Source organism: Lepisosteus platostomus, chromosome 4, assembly GCF_059453375.1.
Source record: "Lepisosteus platostomus isolate fLepPlt1 chromosome 4, fLepPlt1.hap1, whole genome shotgun sequence".
NCBI lineage: Eukaryota > Metazoa > Chordata > Actinopteri > Semionotiformes > Lepisosteidae > Lepisosteus > Lepisosteus platostomus.
The window spans coordinates 5,340,012-5,365,621 of NC_142614.1; the positions used below are offsets into that span (position 1 = coordinate 5,340,012).

Below are 25,610 nucleotides of genomic sequence, written 5' to 3' on the forward strand. Positions count from 1 at the left end.
ATTCGTGGCGGACTCACGAAGATGTGACGTCTTGTTGTCGCGACAGTGTCGCGTCTCTGATGACGCAATCCGTAAGCGCCTCTCCAAACCGTGCGTAGCGGGACATTGGTGACCGCGGTTTATTGAAATTTGTTGTTGGTGGATAATAGTAAATATAAAATACTCGCTAGAAGTAATTTTCTATAAAGTATCGATTACTCTGGTTTGAAGTGTCACGAATTCAAAAATGGTTGAAAAGGAGGAAACACTAATAAGCGAGGAGGAGGCGGCTCAGTATGACCGTCAGATTCGGTTGTGGGGTCTGGATGCTCAGAAAAGGTAATATAGCTGGTTCCGTAGCCCCCTATGTTTTGAGGATCGAACCGGATTTTTCGATAACAAGTTTTTCTTTCTTATCTTTTCTCACGTGTTGCTGTTTACAAGTATGGTGGCCAGCGACCATGTCTTTCATTGTGCACTATAATGTACATTATTAATATACCCTGTGCAGTGTTGTTCCGAAAAGATGAAGATTCGGTTGTTGTAAAGTGAGGGGTTGGTTGTTCATGGGGTAGAGCCAGCAGACAAACTGAAGGTGTTCGGGCTGTTGGGGATAGTGTGCTGTGTACAGCGACGCGACGTGAAAACCGAGGCAGCGGTGAAATCTCATCGCCAGGGGAATGTACAGCATATTCTCGCCTCTCTTGGCGATAATAAGCAGGTGCAGGTCACTCATCACAAACCGGGTAAACTTTCGTGTATTTGTCTAGATTAGCGTGTTGAGTGCACTTGGTAAAATAGACGCTAACATTCTAAATAAAACATATTTTTCAGATTGTCAGATTGATAAACCGGGGCTACTAGTCCGTAGTCTTTTCAATGAAGTGGACTGGTTCTCCTTAAGTGCGCATTTTCCCATGAACCAATGTGATCTGCGCCTGTGTGTTCAAGTAGAGTTGTGCGTTTTGCACTGGTTGCTGTTATCTCGCAAGTCTATCATCATCTCCTGCGTCTACGGTTTCTTTTTTTTTTTGATCAGCCATGTTTGTATATTCCTTTTCCCTGAAAGACCCTGGCGTTTAATACTTTTCAAAAGGGTTCTGGGATCGAATCTGTCCTGCTGCATCTGTGTATGTGGAGTTTGCATGATCTTCCTGCATTCCCCTTTGAGGAATTTCATAGTTTTACCCCCTCTTCTGGTAAATATGCTGTCTAGGATGGTCTAAATTGTCTCTTTCACCCTGTAATGTGAAATGGTATCCCTTCCGGATCCCATCCCATCCCATCCAACTGGTATCCCATCCAGAGAGAAGCTCAACCCTGTGCTCCATGCCTACCCTGTGAGCCGTGCTTTCAGATAGCTCCCAGCCTGCTGTGCCCCACAGTGGGACAAGTGTTTTTTTGGTACGGGGTGGGTAAAATCGATGACAGCTTCAAACAGTGAGGCAACTGCTAGTTTAGGGGGGTTATCCAATTATTAATTCTCCCCTTTAAACAGAAAAGAGCAGACAGGGACTTTGAAATCGCCTTGGTTGCGTAGCTGCCTTCCCTACCTCTTACTTCAGTCCTTTCCTTTCAGTATGAACAGTGGACGAGGAGGAAGCTCTGTAAAGGGGATGGAACATTTGCCATGTGTAACAAATGAGTTCTAATAATTCATCTGTGGTCTTATTTGCCTTGTGTTGTTTTAGTCGTCATGCAGGACTATAGATTACATTTCAAAGAGTCGCTTCCCACACCCAAAAAATATTGCGCAGTCATCACTCGCGTTCAGAGAAACAAGAGTATCAGCCTCCCGGGTGTGTGAGAGAAGTCTGTTAGTAGGCGCTTGTTCCCCATCTGTGACTGCAGCTGAAAACAGTGTACAGGTTGAAAAGTAATATCAATGCAGGAAACCTCATCTTGTGAAGATTGTGTCTTCAGCAGGGGTCTCTAAAGTAAAGTGATGTCTTGCACATTGCCATGTGTTCGAACGGAGGAATATTTGAAATTTCCTTTAGACTAGTATGTGCATCCACTCTGACGCCACCGCTGGATGAAATTCATTAAAAAGGAAATTGTGTTTTGAAGAAGGAACTGAGCATTTCACTGGATTGAAGTGAGAGTGGGGAAGTCCAGGTCCGCTGCGCTCAGGAGCTGAATGTTTCGCTCTGTCTTGTGCCCTGTCCTCTCCCAGGCTGCGTGCCTCCCGCGTGCTGCTGGTGGGGATGAGGGGGCTGGGGGCAGAGGTGGCCAAGAATCTGATCCTGGCAGGAGTGAAGGGGCTGACGATGCTGGACCACGAGCAGGTAAGCCACTAGTGCCGGGGGTGAGACTTGATTCTCGGCTGTAGTAGTGTCTTTTTTTGCAGTGCTAACCAGTACGTGTGCAGTTTTCTTCGCCAAAGGAGAGCAATGGACATTTGACCTCATAGGATTTTCTGAGCGAGGAAGAACACTAAAGCAAAGTCCACACACAAGGAGCTCCAGTCTGGCTTCAAACCCGGGTCTCTATGCACTTAGATAACCACATGATTCTCATAAAAAGAATGAAAGGACATGTTTTGGATTTGGTGGTGGGACAGAGGGTTTGTGTTGCTCGGAGCTTTTGGGTCCTGGGTTTGATTCTACACTGGGGTGCTTTGTAGACCCTGAAAAGCCAAATACCTCACCTAGAGCTTGTGGGTTTTTTCTCCAGGTGCTCAGGTACTCTCCCAGCCACAGCCCAAAGACCTGCTGTTCTCATAGAGAGACAGCTATCTTTAAATGGCCCCCCCCCCCCCCCCCCCCCCAAGCATATGGGAATGAATGAATGTGTGGCCAGCAATGAGCCGGTGTCCTTTTCGTGCTCCGGCTCCACCTTGTGCAGTTCTTGTTGGTTCTCTGGTTGGCTTTTGATTTGTTTCTCATATCTCCTTCCCTGCTGTGCGGTGAACGTGTCCGGTTGCTCTTCTTTTGAAGTGCATCCAAAGCTGCGTTATCTTTTTCGTCACGTCATGAATAAAAGTGTCCCAGAGCCTGCATGAAGGCTTACTCTAGAGCATTGTTAATCATGTTAGCATAGACACTTGTCTTGAGGATAAGTTGCTTCTTCAAGCTCATTGTTTCGCATGTTATATTTCTAGGCTGCTACCTGCATATACAGTTGTATCCAAACGTTTGGGCACCCCTGATCAAATTGCATATTTCAGGGAATATCTAAGTGAAAAGAAGTTTACACAACCTCTGCAGGGTACAAACTTAAACGTGATGTATTTCTGCACATTGTAATGCGCAATTATTACTTATTTGCTGAATTTAACAAACTTTGCATACAACTGAAGTAATTCAAGTAGGGAGCTGCGTCAGCATGTGTGGGCTGCAAAGGAACAAGTTAAAGGTTTATTCCAGGCTGAAAAGAGAAGAAAGGAAACACAATGTTTCGGCTGTGGAGCCTTCTTCAGGTGTGGAGAACTCAGCCTGTGTCCACACCTGAAGAAGGCTCCACAGCCGAAACGTTTTTTCCTTTCTTCTCTTTTCAGCCTGGAAATAAGCCTCTACTTGTTCTTTTGCATACAACTGTAACACTCCACACTTATCTACATTAAATGTCATCTTCCAGGTGTTTGCCCAGTCCTGTATTTTGAGTAAATCTTTAAAAACAGTGTTTAACCCAACTTTGGCAGCTTTTGTGATTGGGGAGGGGGGGGGTGGACTTATGGTATATGACTATGTGAGTAAACGGAGAAAAACACATAGGTCCTGCAATAGAAAAACTAGACTAAGCAAGAAGATGTAACGAAAATAATTACAAAATTTTGAGAACCGCTTTTCTGTTTGTTAATGGCGTATTGATTGGAGGATCTCAGCCAGTCCTTTCCCGAAAGCTCACAAACAGTGTATTTCTGCAGCAAGACTTGTTCCAGGCACTCGCCTCTCTTTGTGTAAAGAAATTAGGCTTAAAAAACAAAGACTTTTCATTTGTCCAGGAAGAGGGTTTAAGAGGTCCTGCATTGCCTACTTTTCTTACCCCTGCCCCTTGTTTCTGTCTCAGGTGACCGAGGAGTCTAGCCGAGCGCAGTTTCTCATCCCAGTGGGTTCTGAGGGTCAGAACCGGGCCCAGACCTCACTGGAGCGTGCTCAGTACCTGAACCCCATGGTGGAAGTAAAGGCAGACCCCGAGAGAGCCGAGTCCAAGCCTGAGGATTTCTTCCTGCAGTTTGATGCGGTGAGTGCTTTGGAGAGCGGAGACAGGGCGGGTTTCCTGTCGCTGTGCTCTGCTGCTCATCCTTCACCATCCAGTGCGCAAAGTTCCTTCTGCTTTCTTGTTTCTAGTAGGGGTGTGTGTTCAGAAAGTGGAGAGAAACAGCATTGTCTAACGTCGTCTTTAGTTTAGCTTTAGTGCCCAGGGTAAGGGCTGTGGGGCAATCAGGAGGAATAGGGGGAAGCAGAGATTTTGCTACATCTACATAATAATAACAATTGCTTACACTTATATAGCGCTTTTCTGGACACTCCACTCAAAGCGCTTTACAGGTAATGGGGATCCCCTCCACCCCCACCTGGATGATGCGACGGCAGCCATAGTGCGCCAGAACGCTCCCCACACACCAGCTATTAGTGGGAGGAGAGCAGAGTAATGAAGCCAATTCATAGAGGGGATTATTAGGAGGCCATGATTGGTAAGGGCCAATGGGAAATTTGGCCAGGACACCAGGGTTACACCCCTACTCTTTTCGAGAAACGCCCTGGGATTTTTAATGACCACAGAGAGTCAGGACCTCGGTTTTACGTCTCATCCGAAGGACTGCGCCTGTTTACAGTACAGCGTCCCTGTCACTATACTGGGGCATTAGGACCCACATGGACTGCAGGGTGAGCACCCCCTGCTGGCCCCACTAACACCTCTTCCAGCAGCAACCTTAGTTTTTCCCAGGAGGTCTCCCATCCAGGTACTGACCAGATTCACACCTGCTGAGCTTCAGTGGGCTGCTAGTTGTGAAATGGCTGCTGAAAGTATTATTCACCGCAGAGCAGTGGCTCTGTGGCTAAGGAACCCCACCTGTGGCTGGAAGGTTGCCAGTTCAAATCCTACTCCGCTGGGTCCCTGAGCAAGGCCCTTCACCCCAACTGCTCCAGGGGCGCTTACAATGGCTGACCCTTTGCTCTGACCCCCAGCTTCTCTCCCTGTCTGTGTGTCTCGTGGAGAGCAAGCTGGGATCTGTGAAAAGGCAAATTCCTAATGCAAGAAATTGTATATGACTATTAAAATGATTTAAAAATAATAATAAGGCAGATGTTATGGAGCAGAATACCCGTTGATGGTTACAGACTGTTGACAGACACGTATGATGGAGAAAACGGCACAGATTGCCCAAATAAACTTTGTACTACTTCATGCTTTTCACTGCGCAATGAGAGATGGTTTGAAGAAGAGAGGCAGAAAGCAGCAGCTTCACTGGTGAAAGAAGTGAAGTTATTTCCGGGAGCCCTTTGTTTTGCTTTGTTTTGCAAACAGAAAATCTTTTAGTTTAAGTGCAACCATTCTGAATGTTTCCCTTTTCTTGAAAGCCAAATAGCAATTTCTTGCAGTTCCCAAAAAACCCACTAGGTGATGCTTTTGCCCCTTCTTTCCACACAGCAGCCAGTTCCCTGAAGGTTAATCAGTCAGGAGAACTAAGCTCTTTGAATTTAAAAAAGAGCTGCTTTTAAGTACCAGGACATTTTAACCCCTGAGCAATAATAATAAATTACCCCACTCAAAGCGCTTTGCAGGTAATGGGGACTCCCCTCCACACCCACCACCATTTCATTCAACTGCTGTGAACTCTACACACCACACATCGGCTCGGTTACAGTTACACTGGTTTGCAAAGCATAAATGGGGGGCTGTTCGTTCCTGTGCACTGTAAGTGTATTGTGAATATAGTAGCATGTAACGGTATGCTAAGACTAATATAACTGTTCAGGCGGGGGGCTGCGTCATCAGGCGTAGGCTGCAAAGGAACAAGTAATGGGTTTATTCCATGCTGAACAGAGAAGAAAGAAAACACAACGTTTCGGCCGCGGATCCTTCTTCAGGTGTGAGGAAGGCTCACGCCTCACACCTGAAGAACTCCACGGCCGACACATTGTTTTCTTTCTTCTCTGTTCAGCATGGAATAAACCCATTACTTGTACCTAATATAATTGTTACTCATCTGGATTGACTCTTTCGGCCTTACATGTGTGCAGCATTGCTTTTTTATTGAAGCAGTCTGTGTAAAGCACCTTGCTCACAATAGCAGTGTCACCGCATGGAATTAACCCCTCCAGTGCCCTAACTGGTAATCCGCACGGCCATATACATTTTCACTGCACCTTTCAAGCAAGCGCGTGTTTTCATGCAGAGGTGCAGCCCAACGCAGGGCGAAGGTGAGAGGCAGGGTGATACACCCACTGTGGGCCTCTGCTTCTGCGGAGACCTGTCCCATTGTCTGCGCCGTGTGAATGGAAGGTCAGGCAGCGGCCACCTCCTTCCATTGTGAAGGGCGGAGATCTTGTCAGCTCGCACAATGCCGCGGTGAAAACTAATCCCAGAGCTGCTTTGTGCTTTCTTTCTGCTCCCTTGTTTGAATTGGAAAGGTACAGGAAAACTCTGCAGTGTGAAAACAATATGTTGCTGGCGGTCTGGGATCCCTTTGCCTCTGCACATAAAGCAGTGGCTGAACAATGGCTCCTGCAGGGAAACCCTCTGGCAGTGTTTTCTGAAGGGCTGTGTGAAAAGGCTCGTCAGTACAGCTCCCAACTCGAGTCACATGCCATCATGCACCAGGAAGGCCTGTCCTCATCAGATGAGAGGCCTGGGCAAAACTCCCGGCACTAAAGGGAGCAGGCCCAAACACTGGTTCGTCTTGCACATCCTGTGGTTTCTAATGCATACGCTGTGAAACTGGACAGATTTATTTAGCGGGGTGCTCTTGTTTTCAGACTCAGGCGAGCTCCATAATGTTTTATTTAGACCCTTTTTGTTTTCCTCACTGCAAAACATGATGTTTGTTTAACTCCACAGTTTTTATTTCATGCAAAAATGAAGTCTGACGTTTTCGGAACTGAAAACAATTTGAAGATCTGCATTAGCCAAGTTTGGTTCAGCTTGGGGTTCAATCGAATAAGAGCTGGAACAAAAACTAGATGAGATTGGGCTCATGATAACCTGGATTTGGGAAGGTAGGAAAAGATCTAAAATGGTATAAAGAATGATGGGAAGGTGCAGCATTGCTTATACATCAAAATGCCTGCAGCACACAAGTAATGGCTTTTGTTTTAATAGTACGTGACACGGCCCTTCCTTCAATTATAGACGGGAAGTGATTAAGCCTTTGAATGGGATTTTATAATTTTTCCAATGACTCATTGTGAGGAGTTTCTCAATGAAATGTAAGAGATTAATAAATCGCAGGGCACACATCACAGCACAGGTGCTCTCGTACTGCTGCTTCAGACCAGATCAAATCCAGGGAGGTATCTCCCACTGGGACTGGGATGCACAGTTCAGGGAAGAGACGCTTTCCTGTCTTTGAGATTCTTGCTTGTCCCAGAAACCTGGAGAAAACAAACTATCCGAAGTATCATCATAGCAAAAAATGTGTGTTTGGGGGGGGAGCTCAGAAAATAGTAGTAGAGAATCAGTGAAGCCTTAAACACCCACAGTGAACAGCAAAGAGCAGGTGAAACCTGTTGACATTTATGCAGAACGACTAATTCTGCCAAAATACAGATATGTGGAAACGTGAACCTTCGGGAAGATAGACACGGATTCCTTTCTGCAGATAGAAATAAATGGCGCATTTGTCATAAATACGTTGTAGGTCTGTAGCACAGATGTACTTACTGGACTGGGGGTTGTATGTAGGGAATTTCTAAGGGGGAGGTGAAGGACTGGAGTGGACAAAGCTGGATCTGTGAGAGTTGGATGGGGTGGGTGCTGTGTGAGAACCGTGGGCGGTGCAGCTCGTGTCTGCCCGTGTGTGTGTGTCTGCCCGTGTGTCTGCCCGTGTGTGTGTGTGTGTCTCTTTGGTGGAAGACTTCACTGTCTCGCTCCCCTCCCCCGAGCCCCATTGTCCGGCCGAGCTGTGGAAACCCCCCTGTCCTGCCCGGGGAACAATCCCTCCAGTGTCTGTGCCCCCGGGGTGCTGACTCGCAGCCCTGGCTGAATGAGCCCAGCGCAGCCACGTCTGTTCAGCCGTGCCCAGGCGGTGAAAAGGGGAGGAAGGACTGCGGTTTTCCCACTCGAAGGTCTCCTGGTTCAGGTTTCCAGACACTTCCAGTTAGTCATCCAGGCCCCCCCGGATGAATGGGGATCCTCCCTATTATACTTCCGTGTGTCAGCTTGAGCTGTCCTGGCGTAGGTCGGGTCTGTCTGCCTGGTCTTGTGACACACCTACGCACTAGAGGTGTGAATGCTCTCTCTGCCCCCCTGACTGTCCACATAAGAGCATCTCCAGTGACAAACGGATCCTTTTTGTTTAGAAATGAACCGCGTGTTTCCTTCCTCTCCTGCAGTCTCTGCCATGTGGTTCCTGTAAGCCTGTCTCCTGCAGCCAAGAGGAAACTTGGGACCTTTTCTCTGATCTGTTGTGCCGTTTTCTGTTGAATGTTGTGTGTTCAGAAACGATGGCAGTATGTCAGTCATTCTGGTTAACCCTGAATGGCCCAAACACAAAAAGAAATAAGGCAGCCGTTCGGAATGGGAATTGTCTCTTCTTAATAACATTAAACGTCTGTATAGCTAATTGTATACGATCTGCATGTATATGGGGGGGCTAGGAGAAACGGGAGCAATCCAATGCAGATATGGAAAGAACATCATCAGCTGCAGCAGGCTGCCAGTTGTGAGTTGCAGGGTGATATGCAGGGTTCATGCAGACAAGCAGCACACAGAATGACAGGGCTTTGCATGTGTATGGGTGCTAGTATGGGTTGTAGTTCGCATATAACAAGCAGGAACTGAGCCCAAGACCCTGTAGCGGTGAGATGCCCGTCTTAACCACCATGCGCCTGTGCCACGCACAGTGCCAGCATGCCTCGTGCGCGGTATTTCAGCGATGTCTTTGTACCGTGACAAACTGGCTAATTGTATGTTGCGCTTATTGTGCCCGAACTGTGACAAAGCAGTTCTTTATTGTCCTGTAGTGGAAGAACAGCACTGTCATGGACAGTGCCGTTAATAATGCACCTGTATTTTTAGCCACACAGTGTTCCATCCTCACTCTCTCTGGCTCTCTTCTTCATCCTGTTATCCTTGGGGCTTGTCTTTTCTCTTTTGTGTTCATGCGTCTGAGCTGTGAAAAAAAAAAATTCCCTGTCGCCGTGGGTGGTAGGGACTTGTCCCGACATGTGCTTCCATTCAAAGGGAACATTTCCATGTATCCGACTGTACCAGTCTGGCCGCTGGCTCCGACCAAGGCAGGGTGACCGGTCTGTGCAAAATCCACTCAGTGCCCTTCTCTTTCCTGAGCTGCAGGGAAAAAAAGCTCAAGTCAAACCTACGTTGGAAGAAAAACCAAACATTCATTCGTCTTCCCTGTGGACAGTTTTGCAATGTGCTGTTGAGCCTCACTTGTTTCCACAAGTATTCACCTGTCGTCACAAGTATCTCTTTAATTGGAAAGGCTCTGTAATTCAGAGCTCCAGTTTAGGAACAAAAGCATCTCTGAGTATTTTACCAACGGAAGCGGGGATCTGAGAAAACAAGTCACATCCATGAATGAGGGAATAAGGAACACATTTCCCCTGCACGTTTCAGAAACAACAGCAGCATTTCTGTGTCTTAAAGTGCACAGAACAGCAAATTAAAAACTAAAGCAAGCACCCCCTCTGCCTACTTGCATATGTCCCTGGAGTTTGGGTGGCACCCTGGGCTAATTTCTCTCTGTACACTCTGTACTGACGCCCAAACGCACCTCACGCCAGAGGGATAAGAAATGGGGTGTGATGTGCACCCCCCACCCCCCGCAAGGCCCACGCTTTATCTGTGCGCACACCGAGGGAGTTGAGACCTCACCCCCACCCGGACCCCCGCTGGGGTTGGGGAGTGCTGTGGGTGATAGTGTGCACTCTCTCCCTTGGTCAGCGCCTTGATAAACGTTATCTAGGAGAAAAGGGCAAATCTAAAAACAAACAAAAGCGTTTCATTGCAAAGAAAAATATGTTTTTTTCCCCTCCATTTCATCAGGTTGTTGACAGAGCAGTGAAATGACATCATGTTTCTTGCGAACAGTAACTGGCACTTACACACATGTAGAGCCCTGCTGTACTGTGCGACGCCTTTTTGGCATACAGCACTGAGCATAAGAAGGAGGAGACTCAAGCACTGTAGGTCTTCCACATCGTTCAGGGGAAGACGGAGGCAGTTGCGGAGTGTTTGAAGCACTGGTAATAGCTGGAGAATTGCAGACAGTGATAGGGATATTTCATAATGACTGGGTCCTGTAGTTTATTCGCCTTAAAAGCAATAAGTGCAGCTGGTCTGTGATGTTGACCTTCATGTTTCGTGACGAAAACAGAACTTAATATTTACCAGCCACGTATATTCACAGTAAATTACACAAATCAAGAGGGTAAGAAACATGACAAACGAGAGGAGGCTATTTGGGTCGTCTAGCCCATTTGGTAGTTAATAGCAGCTCACATCACAGCAGCCCACTGAAGCTCAGTAGGCATGAGCCTGTCCGGGACCTGGAGGGGAGACTCCTGGGAAAGCTAAGGTTGCTGCTGGAAGAGGTGTTAGTGGGACCAGCAAGGGGCGCTCACCCTGCGGTCTGTGTGGGTCCTAATGCCCTAATATAGTGATGGGGACACTGTACTGTCGAAAAGGCATTGTCCTTCAGTTAAGATGTCAAATGGAGGTCCTGACTCCTCATCAAAAATCCCAGAGCATTTCTTGAGAAGTGTAGGGGTGTTACCCCAGTGTCCTGCCCAAATTTCCCCCCTTGGGTTTTACCAATCACGGCCTCCTTTTAATCCCCATCTCTGAACTGGCTTCATCACTCTGTTCTCCTCCCACTGAGAGCTGGTGTGTGGGGAGAGTACTGGCGCACTATGGCTGCTGTCACATCATCCAGGTGGGGGTACACGTTGGTGGTGATGGAGGGGATCCCCATTACCTGTAGAGCGCTCTGAGTGGAGTGTCCAGAGAAGCGCTACATAACTGTGAAGGTTTATATTATCACTTGCTCAGAGTGCCGTGCCGGTGGCAGAGCTGGGGGTTTGAACCTGAAAACGGTGTGGCAGTAAGTGCTCTCTCCTGTGCTCCGACCGCTGGACAGGGACCTCAGCCGTGTCCGGTTGCACCGGAGCTGTGTCTGAACCCCCTGTCCTCTCCTCCTCCCAGGTGTGCCTGACCTGCTGCCCCCGTGACCTCCTGGTGAGAGTGGACCAGATCTGCACCAAGAACAACGTCAAGTTCTTCAGCGGGGACGTGTTCGGGTACCACGGCTACATGTTCTCCAACCTGGGGCCCGAGCACCACTATGTGGAGTGAGTGCCGCCATCCCGTTGTTTTTATTTTCAAGTGCCCCATGGAGCGGAGCTGTAGCGCAGGTGGTGAGCTCCTTTGCTTTGCCTTTTTCAGAGAGAAGCCAAAGGTGGTCAAACCTGCAGAAGAGGTTGACGATGGGCCCGAGGCCAAAAAGCCAAAGATTGACCCCAGCAAGACAGCCATGGTTAAGAAGGTAAGCTGTCATCGTCGTTCTTTTCTACTGTCTTTTCCTAGGTGATATTTTAGTATCTTCTGTAGCATTAAAAACATCAGAATGGTTACAAACAAGTCGCCATTTTGCCCAGTTAATTGATCCAACGGCCTCATTCAGCCATGACGTGACGGTAGCCAGGGTGTGGACTTCAACAACATGGCTGGGTAGCTTGCTCCATACTCCTACAACCCTTTGAGTAAAGAGGTGCCTCATTTTCTCATGTACCTCCTTTACTCCCTTCAATTGAGTGCAGTGCAGTTTCCCTTTGTGCCCTCTTTTCTCTATACTTTAGGTTCATTCATTTGGGATGAAAATAAGATTGCACATCAAATATTGAGGTCTGGTGAAAACTGTAACGCATGAATGTCGTGTGGTTTTTATCATACAGCTTTTCCACGGTAAATGTCGGCAATGTTGAATGATAGCACACAGTAAGTTTAGAAGCCAGATGAGATTTTTTGGTCTCCTGTGTTCTGTTTGCTTTTTTGTGCCGTTCCGATGTGTTTTTCCAAAGTGTTCTTGGGCCACTTTTTTAAGAGAATGATACGGGTTTTAAACATGAAAGAATTTCAATGATTTTCAGAAGAAATAAAAAGTAAAACGTACATAAAGTCTCACTCTTGAGGCAATAGTGCATTTCTTCCTTTTTACAGGATCCTGTTTTTGTTTTGATAGTTCGAATTATTTGAAAGAATAAGATGCACGCACATCTATTGTACCCTTACAAAACTCTTTAAACTAAAGGATAATCCAAAATGCAACTCCATCATGAAGGAATTATAATATCCCGGTTAAAAATAAAAATCTTTTTGCTAAAGTGTGAAAGCAGAGCTGTCTCATGGCATGCGTGGGCAGTGGCCATTAAACCATCCCCCTTCTCTGCCTCTCGGACAGACGGCCAGCTTCTGCTCCCTGAAGGAAGCCCTGGAAGTTGACTGGACGAGTGAGAAGGCCAAAGCTGCCCTGAAACGCACCCCAGCGGACTACTTCCTCCTGCAAGGTACCGCCCCCCCCCCCCCCCCCTTTGCCCCAGAGCCTCTCCTTCTCAAGGCTGCCTGTCTCTGTGTCATAATAAAGGCTCCGCCCCCCGCCCTGTAAAGCCCTGTTTGGGCTCTGTGGCTGAGGATCTGCGCCTGTGGCTGGAAGGTTGCCAGTTCGTATCCCACAACCAGCAGAGGAATCCTACTCTGTTGGGCCCCTGAGCGAGGCCCTTAACCCCAGCTGCTCCAGGGGCATCGTATAAATGGCCGACCCTGCGCTCTGACCCCCAGCTTCTCTCCCTGTCTGTGTGTCTCATGGAGAGCAAGCTGGAGGATGCGAAAAGACACATTCCTAATGCAAGTAATTGTGTATGGCCTGTTTTCCGTTCAGGGTGAAATTTTGTCTCGTGGTCTGTGGTTCCAGGATGTGTTCAGGAAATAAAAGTCTTTCTCATAATGGATGGAAACAGACTTTCTCACCAATCATTTAATCTTGTCACTTTTTTAAGTTGACTTGGTGAATTTGGACAGATAACAGCACATTTCCCACTACAGCAGGGCAGTTAAGGTGTCTTAGTTATGGTTGGCTGTGCTCTGTGTGTTAAAACATTGCTGCCCTCAATTCATTTGAATGGGTCAGCACTGATCCCCAATCTGTTAGTTCTGTGGCCAGTGCTGAGCATTTGTGAAGCTGTTCCTCCATTGTACAGCTCAGTAGAGGTGGAAACTCGTGGATATGTTTTTACTCTCTAATAGTGATTCCAAAATGACTCGAGCGTATCCTGGTCTTTCTAAAGTAGGTTTATCCATTTAGGACCAGTTCTCAAAAGGGGGCCCCCTACTGGTAAAGTAAAGGCACCAGATATGGCCCAGGGTGCCTAACTGGGAGAGCACCAATGAGGAAAGGGAAATGCTAGCTGGCATATCTTCCAGGATTGCGTATTACAGCGCTTCCTGTGACTTGGCGGGTGCAGAGCACGTTGATGAGCAAGAGACGCGTTGCTCATTTAGTCCCAGGTCATTGTTTTTTTAACGAGGTGAAAGATGAACCACTCTGACAGGTGTTGCGAGCCACGTGTGTGCGTCTGCAGGTGCTCGTTCTCAGTGTGCAATGCGGGGGGTCTTCAGAGAGTTAACGACTGCAGGTTGGGCAGGGTGTATAACAGAATTGGCCATTCAGATTCTTTAAAAAAAAACCGAAAACGTGGCATGTCTGTCGGGGGCTTGGCTTTGCGGCTCTTGCAGGGCCTGACACAGACAGGTCAGAGGGCATGGAAAGGTCGTGGGATAACTGGACTGTTCCATCATATTTTAAGGGGTGCATGATTTTTTATTTTGCTTTTTGCTTTGCAGGCTGGCAGGTGAAAACAGGTGTAGAGAAGCCCCCCCTGCACACTTTGTCCTGCTCACACGTGTTGTTTTTGTTGTTGTTGTGTTCTTGTGTTTCCCAGGTCCTTTTTTGTGATGACGGTGTTATTAATAGCCACCCCCAAGGCTGTTCACTAAATCAGCTCTTTTTTTCCATCACAGGTTTGCCATGGCTAACCATGTGTGAGGATTTCATTAAAAAAAAACAAGAATCGTAGAATCACCACTTAGGTTGTTCCAACAGAGCTGGTTATTCAAAGCACGCCTCGTAATTTTTTTTCTTAAAGAAGAAAAACATTTCCTTTTACTTGTTTTGGTTCTTTTAAAGGTTAATTTGCTTTGGAGCTATAAATACAGTGCCGCTGCACAATAGCACTGTTTTGAGGAAGGATCATTTCCTCTCCTGCTCAGACTCTGTGGCTGTTTCTGTGACGGGGGGTGTTGTGAGCAGTGACGATGGCCATCAGGGTAGAGATTTGCGAGCACCAAGGCTGTTTTCACTTCGCCAACCGTGCAGTTTTTAGGAAAGCCGTTCTTTGTTGAAAATCTTGTACCATTGTGATTTCTACCTGTTTCTCACAAATCACGGGCTTTCACCAGTACACTAGAGTGGGATTTCAATTTTATTCAAGGAATAAGTTACTGGCAGTTGCTGGTTTTTATGTTCTCACAGTAATAATAGTTTTGCTAGTACTAGCACAGGAAACTAATAACAGTAGCACAGAAGGACTCTTCCTTCCATGTCTGTTTCTAGCCACTCTCAGACTTTGTGCTCTTGTGCTCCAGCCATTATATCAATAGCAATAGTAATTCATTACACTTATATAGCGCTTTTCTGGACACTCCACTCAAAGCGCTTTACAGATAATAGGGACTCCCTTCCACCATCACCAGTGTGTACCCCCACCTGGATGATGCAACGGCACCCAGAGTACTCCAGTACTCTCCCCACACACCAGCTCTCAGTGGGGAGGAGAGCAAAGTAATGGAGCCAGTTCAGAGATGGGGATTATTAGGAGGACATAATTGGTTAAGGCCAATGGGGTAACACCCATACTCTTTTTGAAAAACGTCCTGGGATTTTTAATGACCACAGCGAGTCAGGACCCCAGATTTACATCTCATCTGAGGGACGGTGCTTTTTTTCCCACAGTGTACTTTTCCCGTCACTATACTGCAGCATTAGGACTCACACACAGTAGGGTGAGCGCCCCCTACTGGCCCACTAACACCTCTTCCAGCAGCAACCTTAGCTTTCCCAGGAGGTGATGGTCAGTAGGAAGGTGTGTATGAGTCAGGTGCATACAGGCAGTGATGGTCAGTAGGGAGGTGGGTGTGTCAGGTGGGTACAGCACAGTGATGGTCAGTAGGGAGGTGGTTGTGTCAGGTGGGTACAGGGCAGTGATGGTCAGTAGGGAGGTGGGTGTGTCAGGTGCATACAGGCAGTGATGGTCAGTAGGGAGGTGGTTGTGTCAGGTGGGTACAGCGCAGTGATGGTCAGTAGGGAGGTGGTTGTGTCAGGTGGGTACAGGGCAGTGATGGTCAGTAGGGAGGTGGGTGAGTCAGGTGCATACAGGCAGTGATGGTCAGTAGGGAGGTGTGGGTGTGTCAGGTGGGTACAGCGCAGTGATGGTCAGTAGGGAGGTGGTTGTGTCAGGTGGGTACAGGGCAGTGATGGTCAGTAGGGAGGTGGGTGTGTCAGGTGCATACAGGCAGTGATGGTCAGTAGGGAGGTGGTTGTGTCAGGTGGGTACAGGGCAGTGATGGTCAGTAGGGAGGTGGGTGTGTCAGGTGGGTACAGGGCAGTGATGGTCAGTAGGGAGGTGGTTGTGTCAGGTGGATACAGCGCAGTGATGGTCAGTAGGGAGGTGGGTGTGTCAGGTGGGTACAGGACAGTGATGGTCAGTAGGGAGGTGGGTGTGTCAGGTGGGTACAGGGCAGTGATGGTCAGTAGGGAGGTGGGTGTGTCAGGTGGGTACAGGGCAGTGATGGTCAGTAGGGAGGTGTGGGTGTGTCAGGTGGGTACAGGACAGTGATGGTCAGTAGGGAGGTGGGTGTGTCAGGTGGGTACAGGGCAGTGATGGTCAGTAGGGAGGTGGGTGTATCACGCTGGAATAGTGCAGTGATAGTCAGCAGGAAGTGTGTCTCAGTCGTGTTCCAGGCTGGTATAGTGAGTGATGGCAAGCAGGGCGTCTGCTCCCTGTCTGGTGGAAACAGGAGTAGGCGGGCTCAGCCATGCGGAGTTGTGCAGTTTACGGACAGCCGGTGGCAGGAAGTGACTGGAAGGGGGGGGTTAGTAATTAAGGCTTGTTGTGTGGGTGGAGCGCGGGGGATTCAGAGATTGGCACACCAGGCGCTTGGCACAGACTCGGGGGTAGGGTTACATTCCAGGATGCGGCTCTCCATTTAACTGTCTAAACTATTTCGTGTAGCTCTTCAGAAAGATAACGAAGGGGAAAGATAACTGTTGGAGCTCTGAGCCACATCCGTTTGGTAGTGGTTGCTTCAGCTTCCTGCTTCACATGGATTCTCTCCTGTCCTGTCTTCCTGCCCTGCACAGTATCTTAAGTGTTCTTTCCATGGCAGAGCCAAAGCCCTGTTTGTTCCCACAAGGTTATACACCACGGCGAAGGGCGTACTGCACAGACCAGCCTTAGGAAGAAATGCAATTATTAGAAGTTGCAGAGTTCAATAACAAATACAACAGTTTACATAACAGGATGCGGTGGACACAATGCAAACAATGCAAATATACTACGCAATTTAGATTCATTTGTTTAAGATCAAGATAAGGTTAATGCTTACTATTTAGGTTTTCTTTTTTTTTCTGCGCTTGACTACTTTGGACTCGACAGCTGCTAATCGTCTGGCTTCGCTTCTAATATCTCTGCGCCAAGGTGGGTGCAAGGACTGGACTCAGACATCTTAGCCGCTGGGCATCAGACGTGCAGTGAGCTCCACGAGAGAGTCAGCGCAGGTTAGAGGAGTGATGCATCTCTCGCCGACTGCAAACGACTTGCAAACTGCAAGCCAAGCTGAGGGTACCCTGACTCGAGCTCACCCATCCTGATTGTACGTCAGCAGGTGTCTGCAAGACCTTGGGATTCTCCGCTGCTCCATCACTAAGTATCAGATGGAAGTGCGCATGCAGACAAGATCTTTTCTCTCAATTAAGGGGCACATTAAAGTTGGTTCTCCAGTTTTTCCCATGGTGACGGCAGCTCAGGAGGCAGCCAACAGGGGTTATAGCGCCCTGTTGTTAGTTTTATGTAAATACAGTGTATTTGCAAACTTTCTGACTTACTATCTCAGAAAAAAGCATCTTCCCTCTCTTCACCAAGCAGTCCTCTCGTAGGCTGGGGCTAAAGTATTTCTTTAGGTTGTGCACAGTTACGACTGGGAAAGATCAACACTCGCCCGTGATGAGTTCAGAGTGAAACTCACAGTCAAAAGAGGATGTTTTGGGGGGTTTTTTATTGCTTGTGGTAGCAAAGTTGGATTTTTTGCACAGGAAGTGTTGCACAAGTCGTTCCCGCCGTGTTCTCCCAGGCCTGCCTCGAGTCGTGGTGCGTCGTGTTTCCATGGGTGTGTTGCATAAGGGCCTGCTTTAACCTTTAACCTTTCCTCTGCTGACCCGGCACGGCACTTCAGCTCTATTTATATTTTCAGTCTAAAGGCGCTTTGTACTGCGTTGTTGATGTCTAAGGCTAGGTAGATAGACTCTTACGACATCAGGATGTTGATATTTGCAAGACAGGCTGGTCAGAGGTGGAGAATGAGCTTGGGCAGAGCTGGTTGTCAGCGAGATGGTCAGGAAGGCAGAGGAAGGTGTCGAGACACAGGCTCCAGGAGGGGGGTGACCAAGGAGCCTGTTGTTGTTGTTGTTGTTGTTGTTGTTGTCTACACGCCAAGCATTGCGCAGCAGCACCCAGAGTGCTTTATCACGAATCAAGATCATCCTGTTCCAGCGCAGAGAGGGGATTGAGGAACTGGCAGAGCCCGAATCTCAACCTCGACTCGTTGACTTTTGTTTTTCATTCCTGCGTGCTGTTCTCGTCGTCTGCAGCCCGTTTCACACATCAGAAACGCGGCGGCGCGTGCCTCGCTTTCATGCCGTTCCAAGCTCACTGTGAGGATAACGTCAGCCTGCTGAGCCTGGGAAAGCACAGGCCTGCTGTATTCAAATGAGCATGTGCAATATCGGTGTCACAGAACTGTGTGATGGTTTAAAGCAGGTAGAAATGCAACTGAGTCAAACATCAAATCAAACAGCATTCAAAACTGCCAGTATTCATTGCGTAGATTTTAAATAAATCACTGAAATATTTTGGTGACTTTTTACTATTAAACCAGTTTTCATGCACAATCAGTAACACCCAACAGTTTCTGCTGACAATGCTGTTGTATAAAACTTCTGAAATCATAGTTTCATCACTTTCAAAAGGAGAGCTCTAGTGATGCATATTCGTTGTTGTAATGCTGGAGATACAGGGATGAGTTAGTCAGAGTAGACTGAGCATTCCCATGAGTCCTCTCTCTCCATCTGGTGCACAGTACTCCTGAAGTTCCGCACGGACAAGGGTCGTGACCCCCACCCCGAGAGCTTCGCCGACGACTCCCAGCTCCTGCTCCAGATCCGTGACGATGTCCTGGATTCCCTGGGGCTGGGTACCGAGCTGGTCCCGGACGAGTTTGTCAGGTAGGACGGCGTGCTGGGTACAGTGCTATTCACTGCCGACAGAAATGGAAAAAGTGTTGGCACCTCCAGTCCAGCTCAGTCTGGAAAACAAAAAAAATATAAGTGAACGCTTCCAAATTGGAACAAGCTCTGGCAGACGCATAGAACCGAAGGCAGACCATTCTACCCATCTAGCACTTTTGGTCACAAGTAATTTATTGATCCAAGAATCTCTTTCAGCTGTTTCTTTAAAGAAACCAGTGTATTGACTTTAACAGTGTGGCTAGGTAGCTTGTTCTATACTCCCACAACCCTTTGGGTAAAGCACTCCCTCCCATTCTTAAAACAGTAGAATGGTTCTATTTTATAACAGCGGTTCTGTGTTCTTAAAGGGGCGATATACACAACAGCCCTCAGGATGGGCTCCTGCATCCTGCTCTGCAGGGCACAGTAGCCAGACTTTATGGGATACAGACAGGATTCGTGCCTGGAAACCTACAGAAGGAACGGGCGCAATCCTTTGACCTAGCATTGTGTTACTATAGCTTGTCTCTGTCTCATCTGACAGTGTTGACCATTTACCCCTACTTCCCCACCTAATGGTCAAAGAGTAAATCTTGGGGTGAATTGGAACAGCATTGTCATCGTTGTTTGTTTGTTTTTCCCCAGCTACTGCTTCTCGGAGATGTCTCCTGTGTGTGCGGTGCTGGGAGGCGTGCTGGGACAGGAGATTGTCAAGGTGAGGTCTCTATCATTGCTCTGTGTCCTCTTTGCTGCCGTGTCCAAGTTTCATTTTACTCATTTTAATGTAAACCCTTTTTTGAGTCGCTGAAACAGGGAGGCGGGTTGTTTCACACATGTGGCTTGAGACCCCAAGGTGACAACCAAACAGGCAGAGCATTGAATAGCGATACATAAAGCATAACGCGTCACAGAAAACACAAGAAACACTGGTCAGTGCCTTCGAAACTTAACCTGGCTCAGCCCTCCCCCCGGCATTTCGAGGTTCTAATCCGTCCGAAGTTCTTCTGTGTTCATTACCCACGTTTCTTTGCATGGAGTATAATACACCCGCACAGCCTGATGTATTGGAAAGCGTAGGGCACACGCATGCACCCAGGAGATTATGCCAGTAATCCCGGTATCAGAAAAAGAAAACCTTCATTTGCATTCAAGTGTGCACCGTCCAGGTGTGTCACAGCAGGAGTGGATCCATCATGGACACTGACTCTGTCGGCTACAGTGAAACCAAGAGCCTGCAAATGTGGTGCCAGTAAAAGCTGATGAAAGCACTGCACTGTGCAGCCTGCTGGAGTCCCTGCTAGACATTTGACAAGTTGCTTATATAGACGGAAACGTACCTTTCAAAAATGTGTTTGTGCCAAAATGAATTTGCTTAAGGAGACTTGGTGAAGGTTTTCCTTCAAAACCGAGAGCGGGATTTTAACTGACGAAGTTCTGCTGAAGAGACTCACTGGCCAGCCTGCAGCCAACAGGTCTCGAGAGGCCACGGTGCACAGCTCTCTCTGATGTAACTGTGTGCAAAAACGGATCCATACGGCTCCCACAGAGAGCAGCATTGAGGGCAACAGTTCAGTTATGCAAACTTGGAATTTGCTTACATCTGATGTTTTATGTGATGGGGTGGGGAAAATTAAGGCTGTTGAGGGACAATCTGAGCTCATGAGTGCGGTTTATGTTTTAAGTGGAAAATGCACGATGGTGTGGTCAGACTGTGAACAAAAGGCTGTACTCCCGAGATTAGTGGCAAAATAATCGTGAGAGTTTGTTTGCAGCACCTGTATCACAGAAGAACAAAACAAACAAGCTGAATATTTACCGCCAACAAAACGAGACCCAGCAGGGAGGTCTGGAAAGGTGCTGCCAAAGTTACATCTTTCTTTTATTCCGAATATTGTGCAATGGCACAGCTCTCTTCAAAAGCAAACTCCAGCTGTTCTGACACAGCTCTTGTACTGTGTCTCGTACGGACCCAAATCCAGCGCCAGACAAGACAACTACACAGACTCTGAATGGCACAGGCTCGGTAACATTAACACACAGGTGATCGCAAAAAGCAACATGGAGAAAAAGAGAGAGCACAGAACACCAACATGCAGACCACACCTTGCACTGACCAGTAACAGTCAAACACCAGAGGATTGCACATGTGGTGGTAATGCACTATTTGGAAACATTGTTCTGCGTACAGCTGCTTTGTGTCTGTGTGTGTCCGTCAATGGAGTGCATGCTGATGGTGTCCTGTTTTTCTCCTGGTTTGCCCGTGATGCCGGTTCTTCGCGACCCTGACACTGGATTTGGGAATCAGGTGAGTAGAACTGTCTGTTTGTGTTGTGCGTGTTCGCCCATTGTGACACTGTGACGCATTGTTACAGGATAAAAAAGAAAGCACGGGTAAGAGATTGGTACGTGTGCAATCATTGAAACAAATACATTGAGAGGACTGGAGGCCTTTCGGCTGATTAATCCGGATGGATTTTTGTGCAGCCGTTGCTCGGGGCTGAGCCCTGACACCGCACACGTCATTCCGAATAACTCACATCCCTCTTGCTCCCCCATGGCCTTCCCATCATTCCCATCATTCCCATCACCGCTTACCTGCTCACCACCCGATCTCTGTCATGGCAACTGCAGGGCGGAGTGGACTGTTGGGTTGTTCCCTGTGTAATTGCCGTTTTTCAGTGATCAAGAGCTTTGCCCTCGAGCAAGGCCCCCCTAGCTGTGTTTACAAGTCTACCACCAGGACAGAAAGAAGAACAAGACTGTGATGAGGGCTGGTCTTGATGACTGTTCTATTATTATGTTATGAACTTATTTTACATCAGTAGGGTGCACGGCATCTACAGTTTTGGTTACATAAACAACTGTGAATTTACAGCCGTCAAGTGACATGTGAACCACAGTTTACCCAAGCCCTCTGTTTTCTGTTTCTGTGCTTAAGGCTGGGTATTTATATATTCTGTTTATTTGCTGGGGGGGGTTTCAAGAAAAGAATCCCTGTGGCAGGCAAAGGTTCCTTGTACTAAGAAATCTGAGGCCTCCTTTTAAAGGAATCACGCCCATTGGTTTCTGTCTTCTCTGTTTTGAGCCTTTAATGATTCATTTTGTCGCAATAGGATTTACATACTCTTAACTCCATGCAGCTGCTCTCTTTATAATCTTGCTCTCTCTGTTGTCTGCAGTATCTTAGGTGCTGATAGTGGCTCTGCTGACCCTCACAGTTTATATTTACAAGGCAACTTTCAGTGGACGAGCAAAGTTAATAGTCACTGAGTCAACTGTCATCATATTCTTGGAGTGCCACTGCAGAAACATTTTAGTGTTCATCGCTGGTGGGGCAATGCTTTCTCGCCGTGCTTGCAAATGAACTGGCGCTTAATGTTCTCTTATAATTAGCGCTGGTGATGAGAAGGATTGCGTTTCTGGGGCGGCGTGTGTGTGTGGTAGTGGGTGCAGCCGATGCTGATCCCAGACTGACACTGTCTCCTGCCGCTGGCGCATGATGAAATCGGCTGCAATGAGCGGGCGGGGAGAGCTGTGAGAGGGGGCTGTGTGGATCTGCCACTCGGCACTCCAGCAGCAGCAACAGAGAAGCAGGAAACTCTGCCTTGTAGCTGTGGAAAACCGGGTGTTCGTTCGTGCTCGCTCTGCCCGGGAAAGCCTGAAAGTCAAGGTGGTACTCATTCCAGAGCGCACAGCCTTGCAGCACAGTGCGAAATTGCTGTGGCGCGACTTATTTCTTCTTGGGCATTACGCAAGAAACTTTAAATCTCTGTTTTAATGTCGAGATTTTCTTCCACAGCCACTCCCCCACCTTGCCAAACCCCCCCCCAACAAAGTTTTTTTTTTCCATACCAGCCTTCTAGCCCGTTTCGTGTGACAGCTCTCTTAAAAAGGTCGTTGAAGACATCAGTGGCAGCCCATAACTGTGCTGTTTTTTATTTCCTCACGACAGAGGGGCAAACATTTGTAGACCAGTTGAAATCTCGAGCCCTGCTGCACCGATCCGAGAGCTCTGCTGGGACGTTGCTGGCACGCCTCGCAGGCAGTGTCTGATTTTCCCACTGCTTCTCTCTTGCCCTTGTACAAAACACGCTGGCCTTCACTGTGAGCATCTGCGTCAGGCTCTGCATGGTGCAGAAGGCCAGGCGTCCGCAACCTGCTTGTGCAATATGTCTGTGCTTGCTCCATTTTGTGCTTAGTGTTGTGTCCTTCTCGCTATGTCAAAGCTGCTGCTCCTCTTTCAGGAAGCATATGGTCCGCCTGTCATTATAGTCTCTCACTTCACAGTTTATTAGCTTTGTTCTTCTATGCCTTAGAGCCAGTATTGATACCTTGAGGACTTACTCACTGGTATTGATGTGTACTAATTTGTTTGTTTTTCCAAAACACGTTGATTAATCACGGCAGTGCCTCTCGTTCCAGGCGCTATCCCAGAGGGACGCTCCGCACAAGAATTTCTTCTTCTTCGACGGGTGGAAGGGCACTGGGGTGGTGGACTGCTTGGGCGAGAAGTAAAACCAGAGTCGTTTTCTAGCAGAAATAGACAGGGGGTGGGATTGGGGGCCTTGGAAGTAAGTCAAGTGTGTATATACTGCAGTCTGTTTGTCTCTGGTTCAGCCAACAGCCTACTTGCTAGACCATAGTTTGGAGTTTCACAGAAGGTTCTGTCAGCCACTTCAGGTCTAAACCCATTGAGTCTGGTTTCTCTGGTCCAGTCCCAGGCCCCAGTGTGGAGATCCCACACACAAGTCAAACGAAGCTTGAACCATTTACCTGCAGAGGTCCAGTGCATAGGCTATGTGAAGCACCCTGTGGAGGAGCCCGTTAGAAGACTTTCTTTGCCTGCCATCTTTGAAGTTCTTGTCATTAATGAGAATGATCAGGCCCCCTGGTGAATGTGTTATGTGTCGTGGCGACAATATTACCGAATCGTGCTCTGCATTTCTCAGCTTGTACTGTCAAATGTTTTGCGCCCCGTTGTAACCTGCATTAGCACAGGCTGTTGTGACAAGCATCCTGAACGTGAGAATGAAATCAGTTATAGGACATTTCACTTAAAGGCATCCGTGATCAATCTGTGGTCAGCTTGGGCCGGAGAGATGGGACGTTTCTGTACATGGTTCCTGGCGTGAACATCGTGCTTCCTTGTGTGTCTAGAGACCTTTTTTCGTTTTACTGTTTAAAGCCCTTGGGCAGACAAACTGTCATTTTTATGTTTTGTAATAAAAAAATTAAAATGAAACATGCTGCCCCGTCTCAATCCTTGCGTGTTCACTTTCATTTTGGAGGTACTTGTCGCATTTTAACCTTTGCTGCTTTGGCGTTTAAACTGGCCGACGTCAGTGGGAGTTGCGCCAGCCCTCCAGTCGGCGCCGACTCCTGCGAGGAGCTATGGATCTAGCAGAGTATCAGAGAGACGAGGAGCTGTGTCAGTGGGCTTGTCTAGGAGATTGAACTGCTGCCATGCTTCCTGCTGAAGTTGTATGAGTAGGCCAGGGTTTGAGACAACTGGCTGTGAGCAAGTTCCACTATCCACTAGAAAAGAAACTGCTGAAGTCAGTCGGATCCATTTATGTGAAGTCCCCAGAGAGATGACAAGTCTGCTATACTGAAAATTGGAACAAATTTTTAAAAGATCAGGTAAGGCTCTGCTCATGTTTGAATACCATAAACGGGAGTTTGAGGGACGGAGGCTTTGGAAATTCGTTTGAGGGGGAACAAGTTGACAAAGCTAAGCAGACATGGTGGTGAATCATAACCTCTCCCAGCGAATATATACAGCAGTACCTTGCTTAGTGCAGCGTCTGCTAATGTTGATTCACTATACTGCTCTTCGAACTGGCCTCCGTTACTCCAAATACACCTCTGTGCAACCAAATGTCTGTGATGCACGTCCAGGCCAGGTGGGAGCACTAGAGCACAGTCAGCGCAGGCTGCAGCAGTGCTCCTGCTGCTGTTTGTGTTCGAGGCAATATGCAGTGATCTCGGTCAACGGGAGAGTGCGGCATGATGCTGTACGGCCAGAGCCGTTCGTCATCGCTCATTGAAAAGAGGCCTGGAGCCAGAGCCCAGCCCGTCCCGGGCAGGAGGAGTGATGGCGGAGTCTGGTGATCGGCCTGCCTGACTGAACGTGCCGGTGCGCAGCCGAACTTTACATATCCGTGTTTAAAAACACGTTCTCTTCCGTATTCAGCTGGGTTTTAATTATGTTCGGTGGTAAAATACCAGTAACGCCATTACTGATACTCCAGTGAAGCCCCCATCTGTTGCTCATGGGTAAGAAATATCGCTCCTGGGGACACATCCCCCCTGAGCCCGGGGTTTAATTGTCTCTGCTAGAGGTGGTTCCCACAGTGGTGCTTTCTGTGGACCACATCCTCTGTACTAGTGCTGAAGGTATTGCAGTGCACATCCCTCTTTCCCTGTTGAGTGGGCACATTTCAGCTTCTTGGCATCTCAGTTCTGACCATGTGGTCAAGGACTGCGTTGCCGAGCACCGCAGACACACGGGGGCGCTGCTCGCGGGCAGGATCTCGCCGGTGTCCCCTCGGGATCCTGCCGGTGCCACGCCGCCAACGGGTGCCTCTAACAAGCGGGAGAGCCCGAGGAGGATGTCCGCAGGTCTTCAACTTCCCCTTGTGCGTACGTGCGTCGCAGGCCTAAATCCACGTCTCTTCGATTGACTGATCCGGCCCGGGGCTGGGTAGTAAAAGAACCGATTCGCGATTCCGAGTGTTGCAGAAGTAATCAAAAGCACGCGATGCTTTAAAAATTCGGTAAGGTTGCAATACGCATCCATGGGGAAAACATTCCTATGGCCAACAGAAGCAGAGGACACTGCTGAAACATTTTGCACACACCCCTGGCGCTATGTCATTGCCCTCCGGCT

General features: G+C 48.1%; 1 protein-coding gene across 2 annotated transcripts; it reads left to right on the forward strand.

Moving 5' to 3' along the window:
- The first annotated feature begins 42 nt into the window (after positions 1 to 42).
- sae1 (SUMO1 activating enzyme subunit 1) lies at positions 43 to 23,963 on the forward strand. Of its 2 annotated transcripts, none has more exons than XM_088627720.1 (9): positions 43 to 318; positions 2,156 to 2,267; positions 3,991 to 4,164; positions 11,311 to 11,456; positions 11,551 to 11,650; positions 12,566 to 12,671; positions 18,574 to 18,718; positions 19,367 to 19,436; positions 21,027 to 21,323. In XM_088627720.1, exons 1-9 carry the CDS (start codon positions 227 to 229, stop codon positions 21,078 to 21,080), a joined length of 999 nt encoding a protein of 332 aa, XP_088483846.1. In that variant the 5' UTR covers positions 43 to 226; the 3' UTR covers positions 21,081 to 21,323. The 2 variants fall into 2 exon arrangements, with proteins under 2 accessions (XP_088483846.1, XP_088483844.1); XM_088627718.1 differs by lacking the exon at positions 21,027 to 21,323 and adding an exon at positions 23,144 to 23,963 and having other exon boundaries at positions 44 to 318.
- Positions 23,964 to 25,610: the final 1,647 nt, after the last annotated feature.

Coding starts and splice junctions, on each gene's coding strand:
- sae1 (XM_088627718.1), top strand. CDS start 227: ATGGTTGAAAAGGAGGAAACACTAATAAGCGAGGAGGAGGCGGCTCAG. Junction 319..2,155: donor GGTCTGGATGCTCAGAAAAG/GTAATATAGCTG, acceptor GTCCTCTCCCAG/GCTGCGTGCCTCCCGCGTGC. Junction 4,165..11,310: donor TCTTCCTGCAGTTTGATGCG/GTGAGTGCTTTG, acceptor TCCTCCTCCCAG/GTGTGCCTGACCTGCTGCCC.